The sequence below is a fragment of the Cavia porcellus genome, unplaced genomic scaffold (genome assembly GCF_034190915.1).
Source record: "Cavia porcellus strain 051 isolate PalLab524CR breed Dunkin Hartley unplaced genomic scaffold, mCavPor4.1 scaffold_18, whole genome shotgun sequence".
In the NCBI taxonomy this organism is placed as follows: domain Eukaryota; kingdom Metazoa; phylum Chordata; class Mammalia; order Rodentia; family Caviidae; genus Cavia; species Cavia porcellus.
Window position 1 is genome coordinate 19945417 of NW_026947501.1, and position 19929 is coordinate 19965345.

At 44.6% G+C, this 19929-nt stretch overlaps 1 protein-coding gene across 2 annotated transcripts in view; it reads right to left on the reverse strand.

Annotated features, from left to right (window-relative positions):
• Window positions 1-10061: 10061 nt before the first annotated feature.
• Spred2 (sprouty related EVH1 domain containing 2) overlaps window positions 10062-19929 on the reverse strand; it is a 117279-nt gene continuing 107411 nt past the window's right edge. For both annotated transcript variants that reach the window (XM_003467477.5, XM_063229526.1), the window contains exons 5-6: window positions 16069-16206; window positions 10062-13354 (exon numbers count right to left, since the gene is read on the reverse strand). In XM_003467477.5, the coding sequence (XP_003467525.2) occupies window positions 12689-13354; window positions 16069-16206 (804 nt within the window). In that variant the 3' untranslated portion in view covers window positions 10062-12688. The remainder of the gene's footprint in view (window positions 13355-16068; window positions 16207-19929) is intronic.

Sequence of the window (19929 nt, forward strand, 5' to 3'; positions counted from 1 at the left end):
AGACAGGGTCTTGTATAGTTCTGCTATATAGTTCTGGCTGGCCTTGAACTCATGGCAATCCTCTTGCCTCGACCTCCTACATACTGGGATTACAGGGGGGCACCATGGTGCTTGGCAATCCCTTTATATTTTTAAAAAGAGTTGAGGAGTTCATAGATCTCCAGTTTTAGTGGAGGAGGAGGAGGAGAAGCCAATTGCCAATTAGCCCTCCCAGTAAGCCACACCAACCATGAGGGACCCAGGAAAAGAGAAGCTAGATAGTGCCTCTTGTGAGCCTACCAGCACTGGGGCTGAGAATCAAGAGCTACCCCCACCTGGGGACAACTAGCTGGTTCACTGGACAGGGTGAGTTGATAGAAACGGAGGTACAAAAAGCAACTGAATGCTTGTATTGTTTGGTAGACTTTGCAAGCTTGGGGCAGGTGGTCTGAGCATCCATTGGGAGGATAACAGTATGCAATATAGCAAATATGGGGATTCCCTTTTGTCTTGTTTTTGAAATTCAATATTGTCCTCACTGTTTTGTTTTTTTCCGATTTATTGTTTTGCTTTATTCAATATCTGTTTTGATTGGTTTTATTTTGTTTGGTTTGGTTTTGGTTTTGCTATGGCTGGTGGAATGGACAACTATTATGAAGGTAACAAGATATACCATGGAAACCATTGCTGATTTCCTATTGTCCTGCTTCGAAGTTCTGTACAGTTTCACTGTTTTGTTTTGATTGGCTTTATTCCGTTTTGGTTTTTGGGTTTTATTCTCTTAAAAAAAAACTCAGCTGGGTGTGGTGGCTCACGCCTGTAATCCCGGCACTCTGGAGGCTGGGGCAGGAGGATTGTTGCAAGTTTGAGACCAGCCTGGGCTACAAAGTGAGCTCAAGCCTAGCCTGAACTGCATAAAGAGACCCTGTCTCAAAAAAACAAAACAAACAAACAAACAAACAAAAAAACTCCTCAAAAATCTGAGGAATTATAAATTTTTAAATTAAAAATTCATTAAAATATAGTAAACTGCATATTAATATAATATGTTTAGTGAAAAATAACTGTCTTCCAAGTAAGAAGTATCTTAGAGGCCAGGCATGGCGGTGCATACCTGTCATCATGGCCCAGAGGAAGGATGAGGTAGGACTGAAAGTTTGAGCCCAGCTGGACAACTTAGTGATTGTACTAGTCACTTTCCTGTTGGTGGACAGAATACTCAACACCTGAAGAGGAGGTTTATTTTGGCTCATGGGTTAGATCACAGTGGACTGGCTCCAAGCGGAAAAGGGATGACAGAAGAAATCTGCTCAAACCATGGCAGGCAGGAAGCAGAGAGAAAAGGGGTGAGCTGGGGTAGCAATGCACTCGTCCAAGTCCCTGGTGATGTTCTTTCAAGCAGCTCCGCCCTCCTAATGGCACATACACTGCTGAAGTCTTCAATGAATGAATCCACTAATGACTACAGCACACATGATCCAATTCCTTCAAATCCTTGAGGCTTTGGGGGACCTTTTCCATCTAAACCATGATTTATTCGGGAGACATTTTAGATTTAAACTTAACAAGCGACTTAGTGACACCCTGACTCAAAATATAAAAAAGTTAGGGTAAGGATTGGGTTAGGGTTACACCTAGGTTTGGGGCTAGGGTTAGGGCTAGTGCTAGGGTAGGGCTTAGCTTATGATTAGGGTTAGTATCAGAGATATGGTTGAGTAAGGGTCATTGTTTGTGTCTGGATGTTTCCCCAAAGGGTCATGCAGTTCCAGATATTTTAGAGATTGTGGAACTAGCATGTGTGATGCTCAGATTAAGAGTCTTAAACCAGCTTACTGACTGACTTGGTATTGCCCTAACGCCAGCAGCCTAGATAGAGTATATAAAGAGAGTAAGATGCTATTAAGCTTGGCTTTGCTTTTGCTGTCTTCTACAGGTATGATTTCTTGCCCTCTCTACCATGTGCCCACCCTTCCTTGGGACCAGCAGATTATGGACTGAAACCTCTACAAACTGTAGCGCTAACTAAACTCTTCCCTCTTTAACTTTGAGTGTTGGATATTTCGTCCCAGCAAAATAACTTAGTTTCAAGATAAAAGTAACTTAAGACAGAATCTGGTACCAAGAATGGGCTCCCTGCTCTGACTGAATCTGACCATTTGGTTCAGGAGCCCTTGGGAATGGATTGTGGCAAGAGTTTGTTAAGTTTTTGAGGTGCCAGCTGAAAAAGTAGCACTGTAGACCAGAAAACTGGTAAACAGGCTCAGAAGCTTTCCGCTGGGAAGGTCTGCTCTTGGCTGAATAACCCCTCTGTCCCTCTTGGTGACCAGACTAAGTCTCATCTCTGGGTAATCTTTCATTCCCTAGGCAGCCATGGTCTCACAAGGTTAAAGGTTAGATTTATCAGCCCAGAGGTCTGTTAACGGTGCTGTTGCTAAGTAAGTGGGGGACAATTTGTTTTTCTTTTTGCTTTTATTTTTATTTCTTCTGCTTTGCCTATGATATGGGTCAAACTTTATCTAAAGATGAAAAACAATTTAAGCAACATTTACACTGTCTCTTAAAAACATTAAATGTAAAGTTTCTGAACTTAAATCTACTGAAATCTTCTTTAATAATTAATTTATTCATACTCTTGCTATACATAATGATTACATTTATCAGTCAACTCACTGAACTCTTAGTTCTTATTTGCCAATAATGATCTTATTTTCTTTTGAAGAGAAGTCTGTAGGTAGAGACCCAGGAACATATGAGGGAAAAATTAAGACAATCTTTAAGCCACATAAAAGTTGCACACCATAGAGGCTGGGGATTTAGCTCAGTGGCATAAGTGCCTGCCTTGGAAGCAGGCAGTCAGTCGTGAGTTCGATCCCTGGTACTGATAAAAAGGAAAAAGACAAAAAGAAAAAAAAAAAAAAAAAAAAAAAAAAAAGGACATCACTGGGCCAATTGGTAGTGCTTCAGATTTGAAAGTTTCCTATTTCAGGAAATGGGGAGGGGACACAACTCCCTGCATCCCAATACAAACAGGGAGTCCATCAGACTCCCAGTCCCAGTGTGGGAGCCAACCCAGATTCACAGCAAACCTTAGTTAATTGATACATTTACTGTTGGCTTTCAATTTGAGTTGGTATTTTTGTTTCATTAGTATGCTTAAAACATTTCTTGTACATTGAAAGTTCTTTTTTTTTTTTTCTTTTTTCTTTTTATAGGTACCGGGATTGAACTCATGACCGCCTGCTTGCAAGGCAGGCACTTATGCCGCTGAGCTAAATCCCCAGCCCCTACATTGAAAGTTCTTAAACTATAATTAAAAGGTTAATTTGCTCTTCCATTTCTTCAGTAAGGAAAAGTATACTTTTTCAAGGCTGTTTACAAATTTGTTGGCAGCCAGTTAAATTTAAAATGTAGCAATCTGAGACCAAAGAGAGAAAAAAAAGGAGACAGCGAAAGAGAAGGACACTTTAAAATCCAAGTGTGAGTTGAGCGTGGTGGCCTTTAATCCCAGCACTCAGGAGGCTGAGACAGGAGGATCACTGTGAGTCTGAGGTCAGCTTGGGTCACACACACAAGTTTAAGGCCAGCGTGCACTACACAGTGAGACCCTGCCTCACAAACAAACAAATAAACCCAAAATCCAAGTGGCTGCAGTCCAGTGTGTTATAAAAGTTTACAGCAAGTAAGACAGAGAGAAAATATAGAGAAAGCTTTAAGTTATAGAGATATATTTTGATATGAAAGGATTTTATATAAACTCTATCAGGATAGAAAAAAGGGCAAATGGCAGAGGCTGAACTGGAAGGTGCAAGCATGTTAGGAATGGTTTGTGGAGGATGCAGTTTATAAAACTAAATATGCCAATACGCTTGCTCTCATAAAATAGAAAAGAGAATACAGAAGAAAGTTCTAAGAGTAGAGATATATTTTTGATGTGAGAGGATTCTCTATGATAAGGTTTGCCCTATCAAGATAGGAAAGGAAAGACAGTGACAAAAACTAGAAAGGCCCACATACGTTGAGATCAGTTTGTGGAAAATGCAGTTTATAGGAAACATATAGATGTTTGCTTGTTTTGAGCTTTGCTCTTGTTAGTTTGAGTGAGCTCAAACTATTCCTTCTGAAAGCTCTTTGCGGCTCTAAGATTAGGGGACTGTCACCCGGACTTTTACCAGTCACTTCTTCCCAGGTCTCCTCTCTTCTCTGCTTTCCCTGGTGCATTCAGACAAAGTCCTCACTCCCACTTCTGAATTAGTGTTAAAAACGAGCTTTCCTGCATGACTATTAGAGACACTGAAGACGATCAGTGACAAAAATCAAGACAAATCTGCTTCCTTGGGCAATGCCAACCTGGGTTGTGACACTCATTATTGCTGACTTCATGATGTAGTAAACATAGTTATAAAAATAAATAAATAGAGTTATATTTCCCAAATGTACAGGTCTTAAAAGATGCAAAGCTGAAAAAAATCTTATACTGGTGACTTCTGGGCTAAAATTATTTATGATGATAAACTTTAAACTCAAATATTTGGCTTCTCTCATAGTTATTTCTCAACAATTTATGCTAAAAATACATGTCAATCTAACAAATGATACAAATACTTTTTAAGGCTTATAGTAATGTGATTACTATGTAGATATAGATGTATTGTAACATTAAAGATGCTCAAACACTGTAGAGTCCCAACAAAATACACCATACACTGTATAGTGACATAAAATACATCTATAGACATTTTTATACATTAAAAATAACAAATTTCAATAAATTTTCTTCATGTCATCTAATATAATTATGTCATGATTGTTATGCTAATGTTATATTGCTCCAGACCTCAAATTTTCTCTATAAAACTTTGTAATTTTTTTTAAATTTTTTTTTTTTTCTTTTTCCTTTTTATCGGTACCAGGGATCGAACTCACAACTATCTGCTTGCAAGGCAGGCGCTTATGCCACTGAGCTAAATCCCCGGCCCCAAAACTTTGTAATTGTTATCTGTTAACATTTTATAGGAATTCAATTCTATGACAACCATGATACATAAATAACAGTGGTTCCCTGATCAGCCCCTCCACATTGTTGCTGATTTGGACTATGCTGTGGAGCCCTGTAAGAGGCTGAAACTGCTCTTATTCATAATGGAAATGGTGAAGTCCTCTCTCACATGTTTATACATTTATAAACTTGTCCATAAAACATCATTTACTCCCATGTTTTTCACTAATGAGATGACCCTCACAAATTAAAACAGATAATGTCCCTCCCTATATTTACTGTTCCCTACAAACATTCCTCCAATTTGGCATGTTAAACATGTTAGTGAAATCCCTCCATCGCATGAGCTACTGGGGTTGCGCTCCTCAAAACCCAGTTGGTAAAACAAAAAGGGAGAATATGATGGAAAGACTTCAATTTAATAAGACTTTAAATGTTTTTGAATCGTGATTCAGAAGCTTCCACAGCATTACAGAAAAGCTACTTACCATTCAAGTTGAGCAGATGCTGTAAAACACAAGAATTTTCTGGCTTCTTGCAAAGATCATATAAGTCACTTACAACTCCAAAATTTCAAAGATCAAATGCTTTCTTATCTTTCTGGGTTTGTTGACACAAATATCTCAAGTAAGTGATATGGTTTGACTCATGTTCGTCACCTGTCTTTGACACAGCTATTTAGGGAAGTCTGAAAATCGCCTTTTTTCCTCTAAGGACATCTCACATACAGACAAAAGTTAACTGTTATCTCCCGGTCTTTTACGGGACTATCAGAGGGAGTACAGTTTCATTGGCTTTTACCCCACACATGAGATTTCCTGAAAAATTTCATGAGTTTTTCCAAAAAATTTCCATTGCACATAGCCATCAGTACTGCTGATAGCAGTTGTGTTCATTTACATTCCCAGTGATATGTACTTTTAATATTTTTCAGCTAAACATTATTAATATGATGGTACTCAGCTGTGCCAACACTTGGCTCCCCATCACTCTCAGGAGAGAATGAGAAATTTAGCACCTGAAACATTTGAACATTTCAGACAAAAATATTTTCTGTTGGGGGCTGGGGATTTAGCTCAGTGGCATAAGCGCCTGCCTTGCAAGCAGGCAGTCGTGAGTTCGATCCCTGGTACCGATAAAAACGAAAAAAGACAAAAAAAAAAAAATCAGATAAAAAAATATTTTCTGTTATGTGACAGTTACCTTTGAACTGCTATACCAATATTGATAAAGAAATCTTACAGTGACTTGATATCCTTGAGACAACAGTCAGCTAGTTTTGAGCACTAACAAGCCCTCTGGACACACAGTTGTGGTGCTGGGTACCGTTCTATATGCATCGCATCTATCTCATTTAATCATTCAGAGTCCTCAGAGTCCTCTAACACGTTCTCCATGGTGCCTGTCATAGAAACCCAGACAGGAGACATTACTAATCTTCAAGGTGGACAGCAGGCCCAACTTCATAAATCGTAAATAGCTCATAGTAACACCTTAAAGCACCTTAATGATACTATCTACTGGCTAAACCCCCAAAATTGGTTTTCCAGCCTCAACCTTCACATTTGAATGATTCTTCTTCTTCTTTTTCCTCTTATTCTTCGTTTACAATCCTCAAGGCCCTTTGTGTGCTGTTCCAGGGGACACATCTCAGTGAGGCCACGATGACCTTCCTGCATCAAGTCCTATACCTGTCTACACTATATTTTTCTCTTCCTCCCCATTCCTGATCCTGTAAAATAAAAACGAGAGAAATGGTGGAGACTTGGCCAAGGAGTGAACGGTTAAACAAGAACTTTAGATCACTGTAGTGAAACGTATTGTGTAAGACATTGGCCTTCCCGTTTTCTCAAGAAAGTTGCCTAGGCTTGAGACAGTTCCTTGATCAAACTGCTTTGTTGTGTTACACTGATATTCTAAATAAAAGCCTGCAAGTTTTCAGCTCTCATGCCGTGCCTGGGAGTCTCCCTAATACTGGAAGCTCTTGGTTCAGAAGCCCCTGTAGCCCTCCTCTGTGGTGAAACGAAATCTTACCTGAGTAATCTTTCATTCTGTGTATCACCACGGTCACACATTGCAATATGGTTTAGGGCTAGAGCTAAGATTAGGGCTAGGTCTAGGGTTAGGTTTAGGCTAAGGGTTACTGTAGGGCTAGCGTCAATCTTAGGGTTAGAGAGTGCTAAAGTTTGGGTTAGGGCCACTGCTACAGCTAGGTTTAGGTTTAGGTTTAGGGTTAAGGTTGGTTTAGTTTAGGTTTTGTTTTAGGGCTAGGGCTGAACTGGGTTTAGGCTACAATTAGGGTTAGGTTTAGGTAAAGAGTAAGGATTAGTGTTAGAGTGAATGACAGTAAGAGGTAAGATTAGCATTAGCGTTAAGGCAATATCTAGGGCTATTGTTAGGGTTAGGGTTAGAATTAGAGCTAGGGTGTGCTAAACTTCGGTTTAAGATTAAGTTTGGACCTATGGTAAAGTTTGGGTTTTGGTTAGTTCAGTTTGGGATTAAGTTTAGTGTTAAACAAAGGTTAGGTATAAAAAAATTAAATTTATTAGCTCACAAATTTGCCTGGCACTTCTCTATCTCTCGATATGAATAAACGAATTGGCATAAATTGTAGTCTGGGACTACAGACACCTCCAGCACTCTTTTGGGGCATGGAGGAGATATAAAATGCACTCTGTCTGTGTTCTCTAGAATGTCTGCATGTGCAGTATTAATTTTCAGACTGTATGCATATTGGGCCTCGATAGTGGGTAACAATTTGTTCTAAGAAAGTCAAACAGCAAGAGTTAGCAGAGTTTTAAATATGTCATTACATGAACTCTGGATTACATGTCTGATATCACACATTCATTCTGTTGTTTTGGGTGAATGTTGTTGCTAACTTTAGGGTTTAGAGTTAGGGTTAGGGTTAGCGCTAGAACCAGTACTAAGTCTCAGTTTAGTTTTTTTGTAGGGTTTGGGTTGTCTTAATTTTAATGTATGGTAAGCATTAAATTTAGGTTAAGTGTTAGCTTAGGGCTCATAGCTTGTATTTGTTAGCATGAAGCTTTAGGTTAGGTTTGGGCTTTGGTGAAGCCTATGGTTAGGTCTAGATTTAAGAGTAGGTCTAGGATTGGTTAGATGTTAATCCTAAGATTTATGATACACACCAATTAATGTGTCTTTATTTTTCTCTTTGAAATAAAATGCGTTTTTAAAAAATGGGAAAAAAAGGATTGATGGTACAGAGCTCTTAGTGTTGGGCTTAGACTAGATTCAGGGACTGGAGTATGGCTGTGCTCCCTGGAACATCTATTTTCAACACTGATTTTCAGAATGTCTGTATATTGGGAGCCCATTGGGATTGGCCAAAAATGTGCTATTTGTTGCAGTGGAAAGCAGAAGGCTAAGGAGTTTTGACTGGCTCTCTAGCGTGAACTCTGTCAAGAATGGTACAACAGATTTCTTCTGCTGTTTTAAATTAAGGTTGTAGACTCGGGTTTTCCTTGATACTTGTTTCCACACAAGTGAATGTTTATGGTTAGGGACTAGGTCCAGGGTTAGCTTTAGAGGCAGGGCAAGGGCTAGGACTATGGTTAGGGCCAGTTCTCAATTTAGGATCAGGGTTTGGTTAAGGTAAGGCATATAGTTAGGGCTGGTGTTCAGGGTTAGAGTTAGGTTAGTTAGGGTTAGGGTGAGAGATAGGGTCAGAATTTAGGTTTATGGATCATGTTAGTCCTATAGTTAGGATTACAAAAAATAAAGGTTGCAGTCTTGGATTTTCCATGGCATTTCTCTACCTGTAGAAGTGAGCTGAAGAGTGCAGTTTGTATTTGCAAATAGCTGAAGGTCTCAGTGTTTGGGTATACTCTAGTCACGGGGAATAGACGCTGCCTGTCCTCACAGTGATGTCTGCCTATGTGCTGTGCTGGCATGTCTGGCTCTCGTCTTAACTGGCTTGTTGTGTGGCAACCAGCTGGGCCTAGGTCTGCTAAATTATAGCTAAGGAAACTCCGAAAGATGCAGACACTTCAAGTGACCTGGTTGAGTTACACTATTTCTCTTCACCACTTTCCTTGCATGAAAACCTAAAGGAACCCTTCATTTTGCAGAGAGCTAAAGATGACATGGTTCGTAGGTCCTGGAACAGTACACAGAGCATCAAACAGTTATTCCTGAGGCTGGGCTCCAGAGCAGGACCAAAAGCACTGGGAACAAGCTCCTGTAAGGACCTCAGCTCTGCAGCCAGCCAGCCTGGCCCCATCCCTGTCACCTGTGACTGCAGGTTGCCTCAGTTACCCATCCTAAGCTTCAGCTCCTCAGTGTCAAACAAGGGTTACTAGGAGAGATAAGGGAGGGGCATGCAGTCTTCCTCACATCAGCTTTGGAGGAGGCCTCCAGGTTCCCCTCATGTTTCTGAACTCTCAGCACCCCCCTTTACTTTTCCTCTTAACAGTGGCTTGGAGGTGTCATCCTTTGGGATGTCCAAACTAATATGCAAGGGCCCTCGCAAAGGCCCTCTATCCTTCTTTCCATAAGAACTTACTTGGTTCTCTAGACAAGGAGCCGAAAACTTCCTCAGTGACCTTGAAAAGAGCCCACCCTTTATTTCCTCCTGGAAATAAAGCAGCTTCTGCTCCCCAAGTCCCCTGGGTAAGGGGAGTGAGCCAAGGGGGCTGCTCTGAGCAGAACAGGGGTCACGTAGTTTGAACAATTGTCTTCTGTGAGAAATCATCTTCCTAACTACAGTCCCTCCACCCCTGCCCCAGGTCCAGCAGGAACCGGGGAAAACAACCCAGAGGAAGCGCAGCTGTTCCCTCTGAGGAGCACTTGGAGGGGGAGGCCGGCCTAGGAAGAGGGGGTGTTCCCCGGGTGGCGACACACGCAGCATTCCTTTGACTTGAGGCATGCGCGCCCAAGGAGCTACAGTCTCCCTGGGGACTATGACACAATCAAAGGCGGGAAGGGCCTCACGAAAACAGACCGGTGTCTTTGCACACATCCTTCTGGAAAGGAAACCAGCCACTCTTGTGTGTTAGAACTCCCGCGTCTGCCAAGGATCAACCACCACCATTCTCCAGCCAGACAAACACCTCGACACCAGAGATCTGGTAGGATGTGTCTGTATTTACATGGTACATCTTTAAAGCAATGGCTACATTAGTCATACATATTAGAAACCATAAAAAAAAGTTAAGAACTAAAATGTACATCATACACTTGTATATATATTTTTTACACAGAGGTAAAAAGGCTTATTATAAAAAAATCAATACAACAGGGTTTTTAGTATACAGGTAAAGAATGAATTATGCTTGAGGCACTTTCATTTGTTAATGAGAGCAAATAGCTTGGGTGGAGAAGGTCACTGGGAGAAGCCTCCAAACAGAAAATCTTTTGGTTAATGTTTGTTACCACAGATACAAAAATAAAATCTGAATAATTTCTCTCAAATGATTGACGTCGGTATGGCAAAGCTGACTGGGAAAATACTACACACTGTTCAGCAGCAGTGTGGCGATCAGAGAGACGTATTTACACAGATGTCCCCACGGCCGTCTTTGTGCCTTTAACCACTGCCTGCAAACACAAAAGTGTTCGCTGAGTAAGATCTGCCAGCATAACTCTTAGAAGGGGTGGACATCAGCAAGGGTAAAAGAAGGACAAGTAATGACAAGAGAGAAGTGACAAACACAAAACTGCTGGGGTGTTTTCAGTGAAATAAATAGGGGGCACTTGAACTGAGGTCTGAGGAAGCGTACATTAGTGTTGTGCTTTGTAGAGAGGTGACCTTAGAGAAAGGACCCGAGGTGATCCCTCAGGGCGGGGGTGCGGGTGGGGGGCAGATGGTCTCTCCGCAGCTTTAGAGGCTGGCTGAGGGTTTTTGAGATGTTCTTCTGGCAGGGAAAGGTCCTTTCCTTCTGTTGATCCAGATGGACTGCTCTCTGTTCCTCTTCCACACTGGAAAGCCCCAACCAGTTATTCCAACAAGTGAAAAAGTCTACCAACTAACTCATAAGCACAGTGGGTATTTACACGGATGATCTGTCTAAAGAAATGGGATGGGCTCTCAGGCAAGCCGCAAACATTCCCAGGAAGGTAAGCATGGCTAGCATTTTCCCAGTTAAGACTGGCAGACTGTAAGAAAGTCCCTTTCCTTGAAGACTGATGTCCTGTGCAATAAGGAAGGGGATTGGGGAAAGGGAGGAGAGGAGACCAAGCCATGCCTTCAGCTGGCAGTTACCATGGGAGAACTGGTGGGAAGAAGAGCCAGCACTGACAAGCTTGTCCCCTGTGGTCTCCACGAGGTTCTGATTGTACTATGCTAGGTACAAGTAACCATTCTTCATGTTTCTTCTTTCTTCCATAAGAAGATTTGGCTATTCCTTGCAATACGTTAGAAAAATACTCTTTTCCAGTTAATTCGAAGCCTCCTACATGGCAAGGCAACAGGTAGAACCAGTCGGCTAACCTAACCATCTATGCACCCAAGGTGGCAGGTCTGGGTGTGAAGTTGCAGGAGAAAGACACTTAGGCATTAGAGGGTTTTTACATATGGCCTTGTTTTTTCCCAAGTATAAATGAAGAATTTGGTAGTGTGAAATTGAGTCCAAAATGAAAGCAAAATAACATAATCCTATGAACAAAATGCAAACAATCACTCTTCAAATTTATGACATTTAAAACTCCCCCTGGTTAATATAAAACAGTAGCGGGGCGGGGGTGAGGGTAGGGAGCTCCTACAATTTTATTCACCACAACCTTAGTGTTTTTCAACGGGAATTTGTTTGTAGAACACTGGTTGGGGTTTGAATAGACTATCTGGTTTGCAAAAGAATAAGCAGAATTTCTGACTTCATTAGCATCTTATTCTAATATTGCTGGGTTTTTTTTTTTGTTTTGTTTTTGTTATTTTTTACAAGTGGTGGCAACACAATTTTAAAAAGTTGTATTTCATGAATAACTGGGGAGGTTCATAGAAACCTGAAATCCCCTGTCTAGCCCTGGTCCACGAGGATATGATTCAGTTTAAGGGATTTTTCCTGATTCTCGCAAGTTAATCTGAAGTTAAGGCTCAATTTCCATCATTTGACAGGTGAATGCTTTGCATCAGTGAATAAATTCAACAGATTTTGGGGAGTGGGGAGCGGGGCAGAAATATGTAGATGGATAAAGATACAACCTTGGTTTTACATAGGCAACCTGGCTTTAGACACATTAAAGCGGTTTTGTTTTACGGTACAAGATTGTTGACAGCTCACCTCCTGTACATAATAACTGACTGCAGGTTAGAATACTTCTGGCAGGGTTTGTTCCATCGCTCTGACGTCAGGTCTCCGCAGCAACTGGACACTCACCAGCAAGAGGCGAGCTCACCCCAGAGAAAGAGCCTCTTCCGAGCTCCTGGAAAAAGCAACTACAAAACCCACTGAAAACCAGCAGTGTACACCGCAGAGAACCGGAAGAGACGGGAAAGGAGACAGGAAAACCAACACACGGGGTAGGACAGGTATAGCTTGAGTACAGGCTGGTAATAATACACGAGCGTCGAAGCAGAAGGTTTCTTTCCTTAGAACACTGAGCGAGCGCGTGGATGGGTGTGGAGAGTCCACCAGGAGGGTTCCCTAGGCCGGAATGGTGCCTCTCCTCGCCCCTGGGAGCAGAGGAAAAGACGAGAGTGTGCAAGAGACGACGAGTCCCCTCGTGGCTGCGCACGGAGGAGGGGAAACTGAGTCAGACGGCCGCTTTGTGCTTCCCGCCGCAGCACCTGCACATCACCCCGCAGTGGTAGCAGGCCCGCAGCGGCAGGTAACAGCACATACAAGGGGCCAAGAAAGACAAGGCAATAAGCGCCATCCACCGGAGGCAAAACTTCTCGTCGCTGGTGTCGCACGAGCAAGGGTCTGTGTAGTCCCCCTCGGGGTCCGACATACAGTGGTAGAGCATGCTGTCCGCACACCACATGCAGCTCACGCGGCGGATGCAAGTTCTCACGGCGTCGGGCGCGTCCTGGCAGTGGCCCCGCCGGTTCTCCTCGTGGTTGAACATGTCCCTGCAGTACACGCAGCGCGAGCGCTCCCCGTCCTCCTTCCTCCGCCGGGACTTGCCCCGGGCGGGCTGCGTCTTGATCACGCTGCCCCCGCGGCCCTTGGGGTCCTCGCCGAGGCCGAAGTCCGAGGAGTCCATGTAGGGGTAGTTATAGTCGTGCTTGGGGGCCTCGCCCTTGGCGAAGCGCACGTAGGAGTCCGCGTCCTCCGAGGTGTCCAGGTACTTGCCCTTGACCGGCGCGTGCCTGTAGTCCTCGTAGCCCGTCATCCAGATCTTCTCCCTGGGGTTGATGCGCACGATCTCCTCCTCGTCCTCGGGGAAGCTCACCTGCGGGTAGGGCCTCGGCATGCGCTGGCCCCAGCAAAAACCGCATGGTGCTTTACAGCGTTGCAAAACAAACACACACACACCATCCAGGCTCCCCTCCCTCCTCGCTCACCTCAGCCCTTTCTGGAAGAAACATTTTTGCAATTATTTTGTTGGTTAGGGATGAATTTCATTCCATTTGTCCCCCCCCCCCCCAGCATTGTGGACTGAAGCCAGGGCTTCTGAACCAACCCTAAGTCTTCAGCTCCCCCCACTTTTTTTTTTTTTTTTGAAATTTTTCATTTTGAGACAGGGTCTCATTCAATCACCAAGTTGCCCAGGCTGGGTTCGAATATGTCCTGCCTCATTCTCCCCCTGCACTTTCTCCAGCTAGATGCATGTCTAACTGGGTCTCAACCCATTACTGGGTCAGGAAATTAACCAAACGAGTCCCTATCTGCACTCCCCTGGGGAAGTGCGCTCACGGCATGGAAAGAACACAGCTGGACTCTGTTCTGCAGCCCAGCACTCCCCAACCAGGAGGCAGAACAGCACCTTCCTCCTCAGCGTTCCCAAGCCTCCCCCCTCAGGTAGCTGTGTCCCGGAGCACCCCGTGCTGGTTCCTAACAGCTCACATTAGTCACTGTATTTATAAAGTGTGGCTCTTTTGGAAGGCTCGCTGCTTTTTGAGAGGATTTTGCTGTGCACCTTCCTGGTGTTTCCACATCTTCCTAAGCGCTGGGATGATAGGCATGTGCCATTATGCCTGGCTGCTGCTGCATTTTTAGAAATTTTTTTTTTGTTTTAAGACTACAGAATAAGAACACTCTGCTGGGAATGGTGTTGTACATCAATAATCCCAGCATCGGGGAGGCTGAAGCAGGAGGATCACTGTGAGTTCAAAGCAAGCCTGGGCTACCTAGTGAAATCATGGCCAGCTTGAACTACACAGTAAGACCTTGTCTCCCTAAAAAAAAAAAAAAAAAAAGAATACTGAAATACACCACCACATATTATAAGGGTGAGTTCTGTCTTGGGAAACTTTTATCTGTGTGTGCACACTGGGTCATGATGTAAGCTATATTCTGCCCTTCGGATAACAAGAGCAGTAGGGGATGCTAAGAACTACGGTGTTTAAACACATGTGAGGCTCTCCTTGTAATCTGGTTGGGAAGTCAGGATATACAGATACGAGAAGGGTAAGATGAAGGCTTGGACAGCTAGCTGACTGAGTTTGAATCCCGCTAGGCTCTCAAAGTAGTTAGACCAGAGCCACACTCGCCATGGTAACCTTCAAATCTAAGCTCGACTGCTCCTCGGTGAATGTTTTCTCTGTAGTTAGTTCTGATAGCTCACAGCTATCAGGGAATCTCCACCGTGGTAGAGTCAGATTCCCACCTCTGAAGGCTTCTGGGCATGAAGGCCTCTCAGTGATGAGGAGTGACCCACTGCAGTCCAGCATGGACTGCACAGTTTTCTAGCAAGTCACCAAAGTTTCCTCATCTGCCAAACTGCACAGGGCAGCTGTGTGAATGAAAGGAAACAACCCACGTGCCAGGGGAGCCCAGGGCCGACACGCAGATGCCCAAGGCCTGTTGCCATCACTGTCGGAGCTGGTCCCACCACCACCTGTCACTTCCCCCTCAGTCATGCGCTCCTTGGAGGCAGGGGTTGGGTCTCTCTTGTTTTGCTTGATTTGCTCTGTTCTCCCCATCGGAGTCTCAGGAAGAATTTCAAATAAGTAGGTTTTCCTAATGTTTTATATTTTGTAATATAAAGAAAGTAAAAAAGCCAGTTCCCATCTACAGCTACCATCATGTGATTTTTTAAAGAGTATTTAAAATGTCAGAATATTAGGAAGCACACAATAAAGTGATCTTTTGAAAAATGAGCCAAACAAATCTAGCTTTGTTTAGAACAAAACAAAACAAAACAAAACAAAACAAAATGAAACACCTCACTGCCCTGTGTATCTTCCTTCTCATTTCAAAGCAGTCTGTCTTTACTGGCACTATCAATGATCTTGGCTTTGGGACCTACTGCACAAAGCAGCTGCGTGGTAAATATTTATTGAATTACTCGATTTCAGACTTGAGCTCCATCTCCTTTAGCAAGATGGGGAGGCGGGTAGCCCATGCAGCCAGGGGGCTTGAGCAAAATATGCAGCATTTTGGGGGGGAGGGGCAATTGGGTCGGTCATTACTGGGGATTGAACCTGAAGTTTTCATAGTTAGCTACATCTCTGGACCTTTTTTGTGTGTTTTTATTATGATTGTTGTTGTTGCTATTTTTTGGTACCAGGAATTGAACTCAGGACCTTGTGCTTGTCAGGCAGGCACTTATATCACTGAGCTATATCCCCAGCCCCTTGTGTTTTATTTTGAGACAAAGTCTCCCTAAATCGCTCAAGTATGGCTCAAACTTACATCTTTCTGCCTCAGCCTCCCAGAACGCTGGGATTAGAGATGTGCAACCAGGCTGGGTGGCAAGCTAAATTTGCTGCATTCCTGTAGCCCTTTGCAAGCTAGGAAGCCTTCCCAACAGAGGCAACAGAGTTTTCTATTTGGGAACACAGAGCTTAATCGTGTTCCACTAGGTACCCCATGTACCTATGACTTCCTCCATGCACTGGGGTTGCAAACAACCTGTTTCATGGGGTGATCTCGAAGGCATGGAGAGAGGGTGCAGCACAAGGCGGGGAGCAGTAGAGCCTGGTCAAGGGCATCTGGCTGAGGAGGGGGGCTGAGGCAGTGACTCACCTGGTCGAGGTGGTAATGGTCCGGGGGGTACGGGTCGAGGGTATAAATCCGCCGATGTTCACAGGATGTGGGAGAGGAGATTGTCCGACTAGGTTGCTCCCTCTTCTGAGAGGAATTAGAAGAACTGTCTGTAGCTGTCTGTTTAGAGGGAAGTAACCAAGAGTAATTAATAACGTAAAACAATTAGAAGGTGATTAAAAACACTATGCTGGAGGCTTAGTGGCACACCCCTGAAACCCCAGCTACTTGGGAGGCTCAGGCAGAAAGACCGCAAGTTCAAGACCAGCCTGGGCAGCTTATTGACATCTTGTTTCAAAAGAAAATTTAAAAAACATAAAAGAGGTGGGGTTATAGCACAGCATTCTCTGGGTTCAATCTTCAGTACCATAAAGCAAAGAATGCCATGCCTAACATGCACCATACAAGCTGTGGTTTCTTGTGGGATTGCCACGGCCTTGAGTTTACCCTGTCATGGGGGGGATAATGGCTGAAGGGTCAGGTTGCTCAAATCTGATGTGGTTGGCTCAGTGGGTGGAAAAACTCACCACCAGGCTTGGGAAAATGGGTTTTTTTTTTTCAGATGTTGGAGCAAAATGGGCTGTAGAACCAGGACCCAATATACCAAGCCCCTACTAATGTGGCCCAGCAGAGAGGCACTATGGGAGACACTTGTAAGTGAAAATAAAATCCAAACAGTGTGTATGCGAGGCAAATCTGGGAAAGTTTCAGAGAACACCTCTAGGGTGTCACAGGTCCTGGCTTTCCAGGGAGAACTTTTGTCATCTTTGCAGGTGGCAAACAAGTCTCAGAGGCCACATTAAGCTAGAAGTGGGGTGCATGATTGTACAGAATGGGGGTGAGCGCCGTTTGTTTAGTGAGGTAAAGGTTCCAAGTAAGCACCCATCACCAGATCTCTGGAGATCATCAGATGCCAGTGTGGTCTGTGACAACCACGTAGGTGCAGGCAGCCTCTGCCACGCTGCTGGCTTCCTGGGCGCAGGCTGGCTGACCCTGGCTGTGTGAGGTCACTGCATACCTCTGGCCCCCACTTGTGAAATGCAGCTGGAAACCTTTGAAGCCATGTACCTCCACACTCCACCTTACCTGCTGCTTCCGTACAGTGACAGATCGACTTCCCCACACCCAACCCCAGCATCAAACAACAGATGCCAAGAAAAAACCTTCTTGTGGTGCCGTGGATAGAACCTAGGGCCTTGCGTACTCCAAGGAACCCCATCCCTGGCCTAGGTTTTTCTTGATATTTAGGTGCCTGCTTCTGGCAGATCGTGGCTCTTGCTTCTTACTCTCACAATCTTATTCTCTCATCTGCCAACCTATTTCTTCTTAGCTATTTATCTTCAATCTTTTTGTTCTACAGGTTTTTGTCTAAGTAAAAGCCTTAAAGACACCCATATTTCCATTGTGCAACACAACTCCCATTTCTCCTTTTTCTCTGGTGCTAAGGGTCAGCCCAGGGCCTGGCTCGTGCTACAGTGAGCCACATCCCCACCCCACACCCTTTTTTTGAAAAACTTTAAAGATAGGGGCTCGCTAAGCTGCTCAGGCTGACCTTGAATTTGTCATTCTCCTGTCTCAGCCTCCTGAGCATCTGTGATTAGAAGCTCGGCTTCTACTATTCATTTTTAAAACCTGGTAGACAGGGGCACTATCCTTGGGAAACCTGCCCCATCTGGATCTTCCTCTACTTCTGTCTGGACTATGAGATTCAGGCTGCTGCCTGTTTCAGTGCTCTAATCCACAGTAATCAGTTCCACTATGGATACAAAGTCCTCCTGGATGTCCTCCAGAGAGGCCAGGAAGCAGCTGCCTCCATCTGTAATGCCAAGATCCAGGGTCCTGGAAGCCTGGAATCCTGGTAAAGGTGCAGGGAAACAAAGTTTTTGACGATGAGGTGAAAGGAACACGTTGTGCCACTGAGCTACAGCCCAGCTCCCAACAGCTCACAGTATGTGACTGTTCAGGGTGCCAGCCAAGCCCCGAGCCATATGTGAACAAGATTCTTAGCAGAGCCCGGCAGGTGACAGACGCTCTCCAAGTCACACATCAGCACAGAAGACAGAGATGTGGGCTCCCACTCACAGTAGCATGAAACCCAGGCCGGTGGGATTTCTGCCTTCAGATGAACTCACTTCCAATTTCAACCCCATGAGGTGCTTTGTTGAGATTACTGAAAAAGTGCAGCTTCTGTAAGGGAGACGGTGTACTCTGCTTCATACAAACCCAGGAGGTAAGGAGATGCCATCTCCCAAAGCCAAAGGTTTCTAAAGATCTCAGTGAATACCTTTCAAATGAGAACATAAGGGCTCTTCAGTGTGATTCAAATCTCAAGAGTTAAATTCCTGACTAGCTTCCACGTTACAGTCATCTATGAGGTTGGACGCTGCCCTGGTACTAAACACCCCAGCACTTAGTTCCCAGAAGGCCAGCTAGCACGTCACGGTTACCTCCGTGTTAGTCATCTGTCCACCCTCGTCCACCCTACTTTCTGTGACCTATGCTTGGATTACAATGTGAAGACAGTCATTTTGAAAAATGAGGCACACCCAGTTTTCCCAGTATTCATTATTCACTGCCACTCGGCCACCTTTGGGCACACTCACCCCAACCCCACTCAGTTCTGGTGGCCTCTTCCCATTGCAAGGTCAAGTGCAAAGCTCCTGTGGGTCCAGTGTTGGTGGATGTGAGAAGTGTGTGCAGGGCTCACCTCCTCCTGAGGGCATGGCTGAGGTCCCTGAGGTACAGCCCGCCACCCTGGTCCGTCTGCACTCCTAGAAGGCAGGCAGGAAAGGGTGGCTCCACGGGAAGCTGAGGCTCATTTCTCTTTTTTTCTTGGTACTGGGGATCGAACTCATGACCTTGCACTTGCCAGCAGGCACTGTGCCACTGAGCTAAATCCCTGGCTTCCAAGGCGCATTTCCGATCTAGACTATCTGACAAATCTTGACACCCCCCAGTGTGGTGATCTACAGATGAAAGGACGTTGTCAAGGTACCTCCAACCAGGCCAGGGATAAGTCTCCCTCTGGCCACATGCACCTCAGAACTGGCTCTCCTGCTATGGTTCCCACAGAGCCACAGGAAGACGCTCCCTAGGGTCTGCATGCATGCACGAATGAGCAATATTCTCGGACATCCTGTGTTATTCGTGTGTATAAACCAGCAATTCAACTGTGTGGCCTGCAAGACCTGGGAATCACACATCCTGTGTCTTTGGATCCCTCTGCTCTCTGATGAGTATCTCTAAACCATGAGGGCTTTGAACTCAAGATGAACAGAAGCAAAGCTCAGGACCTAAGGCTCCTAAGAGGGCAGGCTTCAGAACAGGCTTTCCATATGCCACGGAGCAAGATGAGCTTGTGCTTAACACCTGTGCAGTGACTTCTGGGCACAAGGAACTGTGTGGCTGCCTATGCACCAGGATGCAGCCACCATAGCCCCAGACACATGCAAAGGTAACCTCCACAAAGAAACTTGCCTCGGAATTTCCCTGAGTAGACGCCACTGCCCATTTAGTAAAAAGATGCCCAGTTAGCCCTAGCAGAGGGTCTAAACAAGAGGAACAGAGTAGAGTGTTATAATACTTAACACAATGGGGTCTTGGTTCAGGCAGATTAGATTTGAAGCACTGCCTAATTATCAGGCGTGTGCTTGGGAGCTGGGGATTTAGCTCAGCAGCATAAGCACCTGCCTTGCAAGCAGGCGGTCCTGAGTTCGAGCCCTGGTACCGACTGGGAAAAAAAAATGGTGTGTGCTTGGGTACTTTTCTCTTTTTTTTTTTTTTTTTTGTCTTTTTCACTTTTATCAGTACCGGGGATCGAACTCACGACTGCCTGCTTGCAAG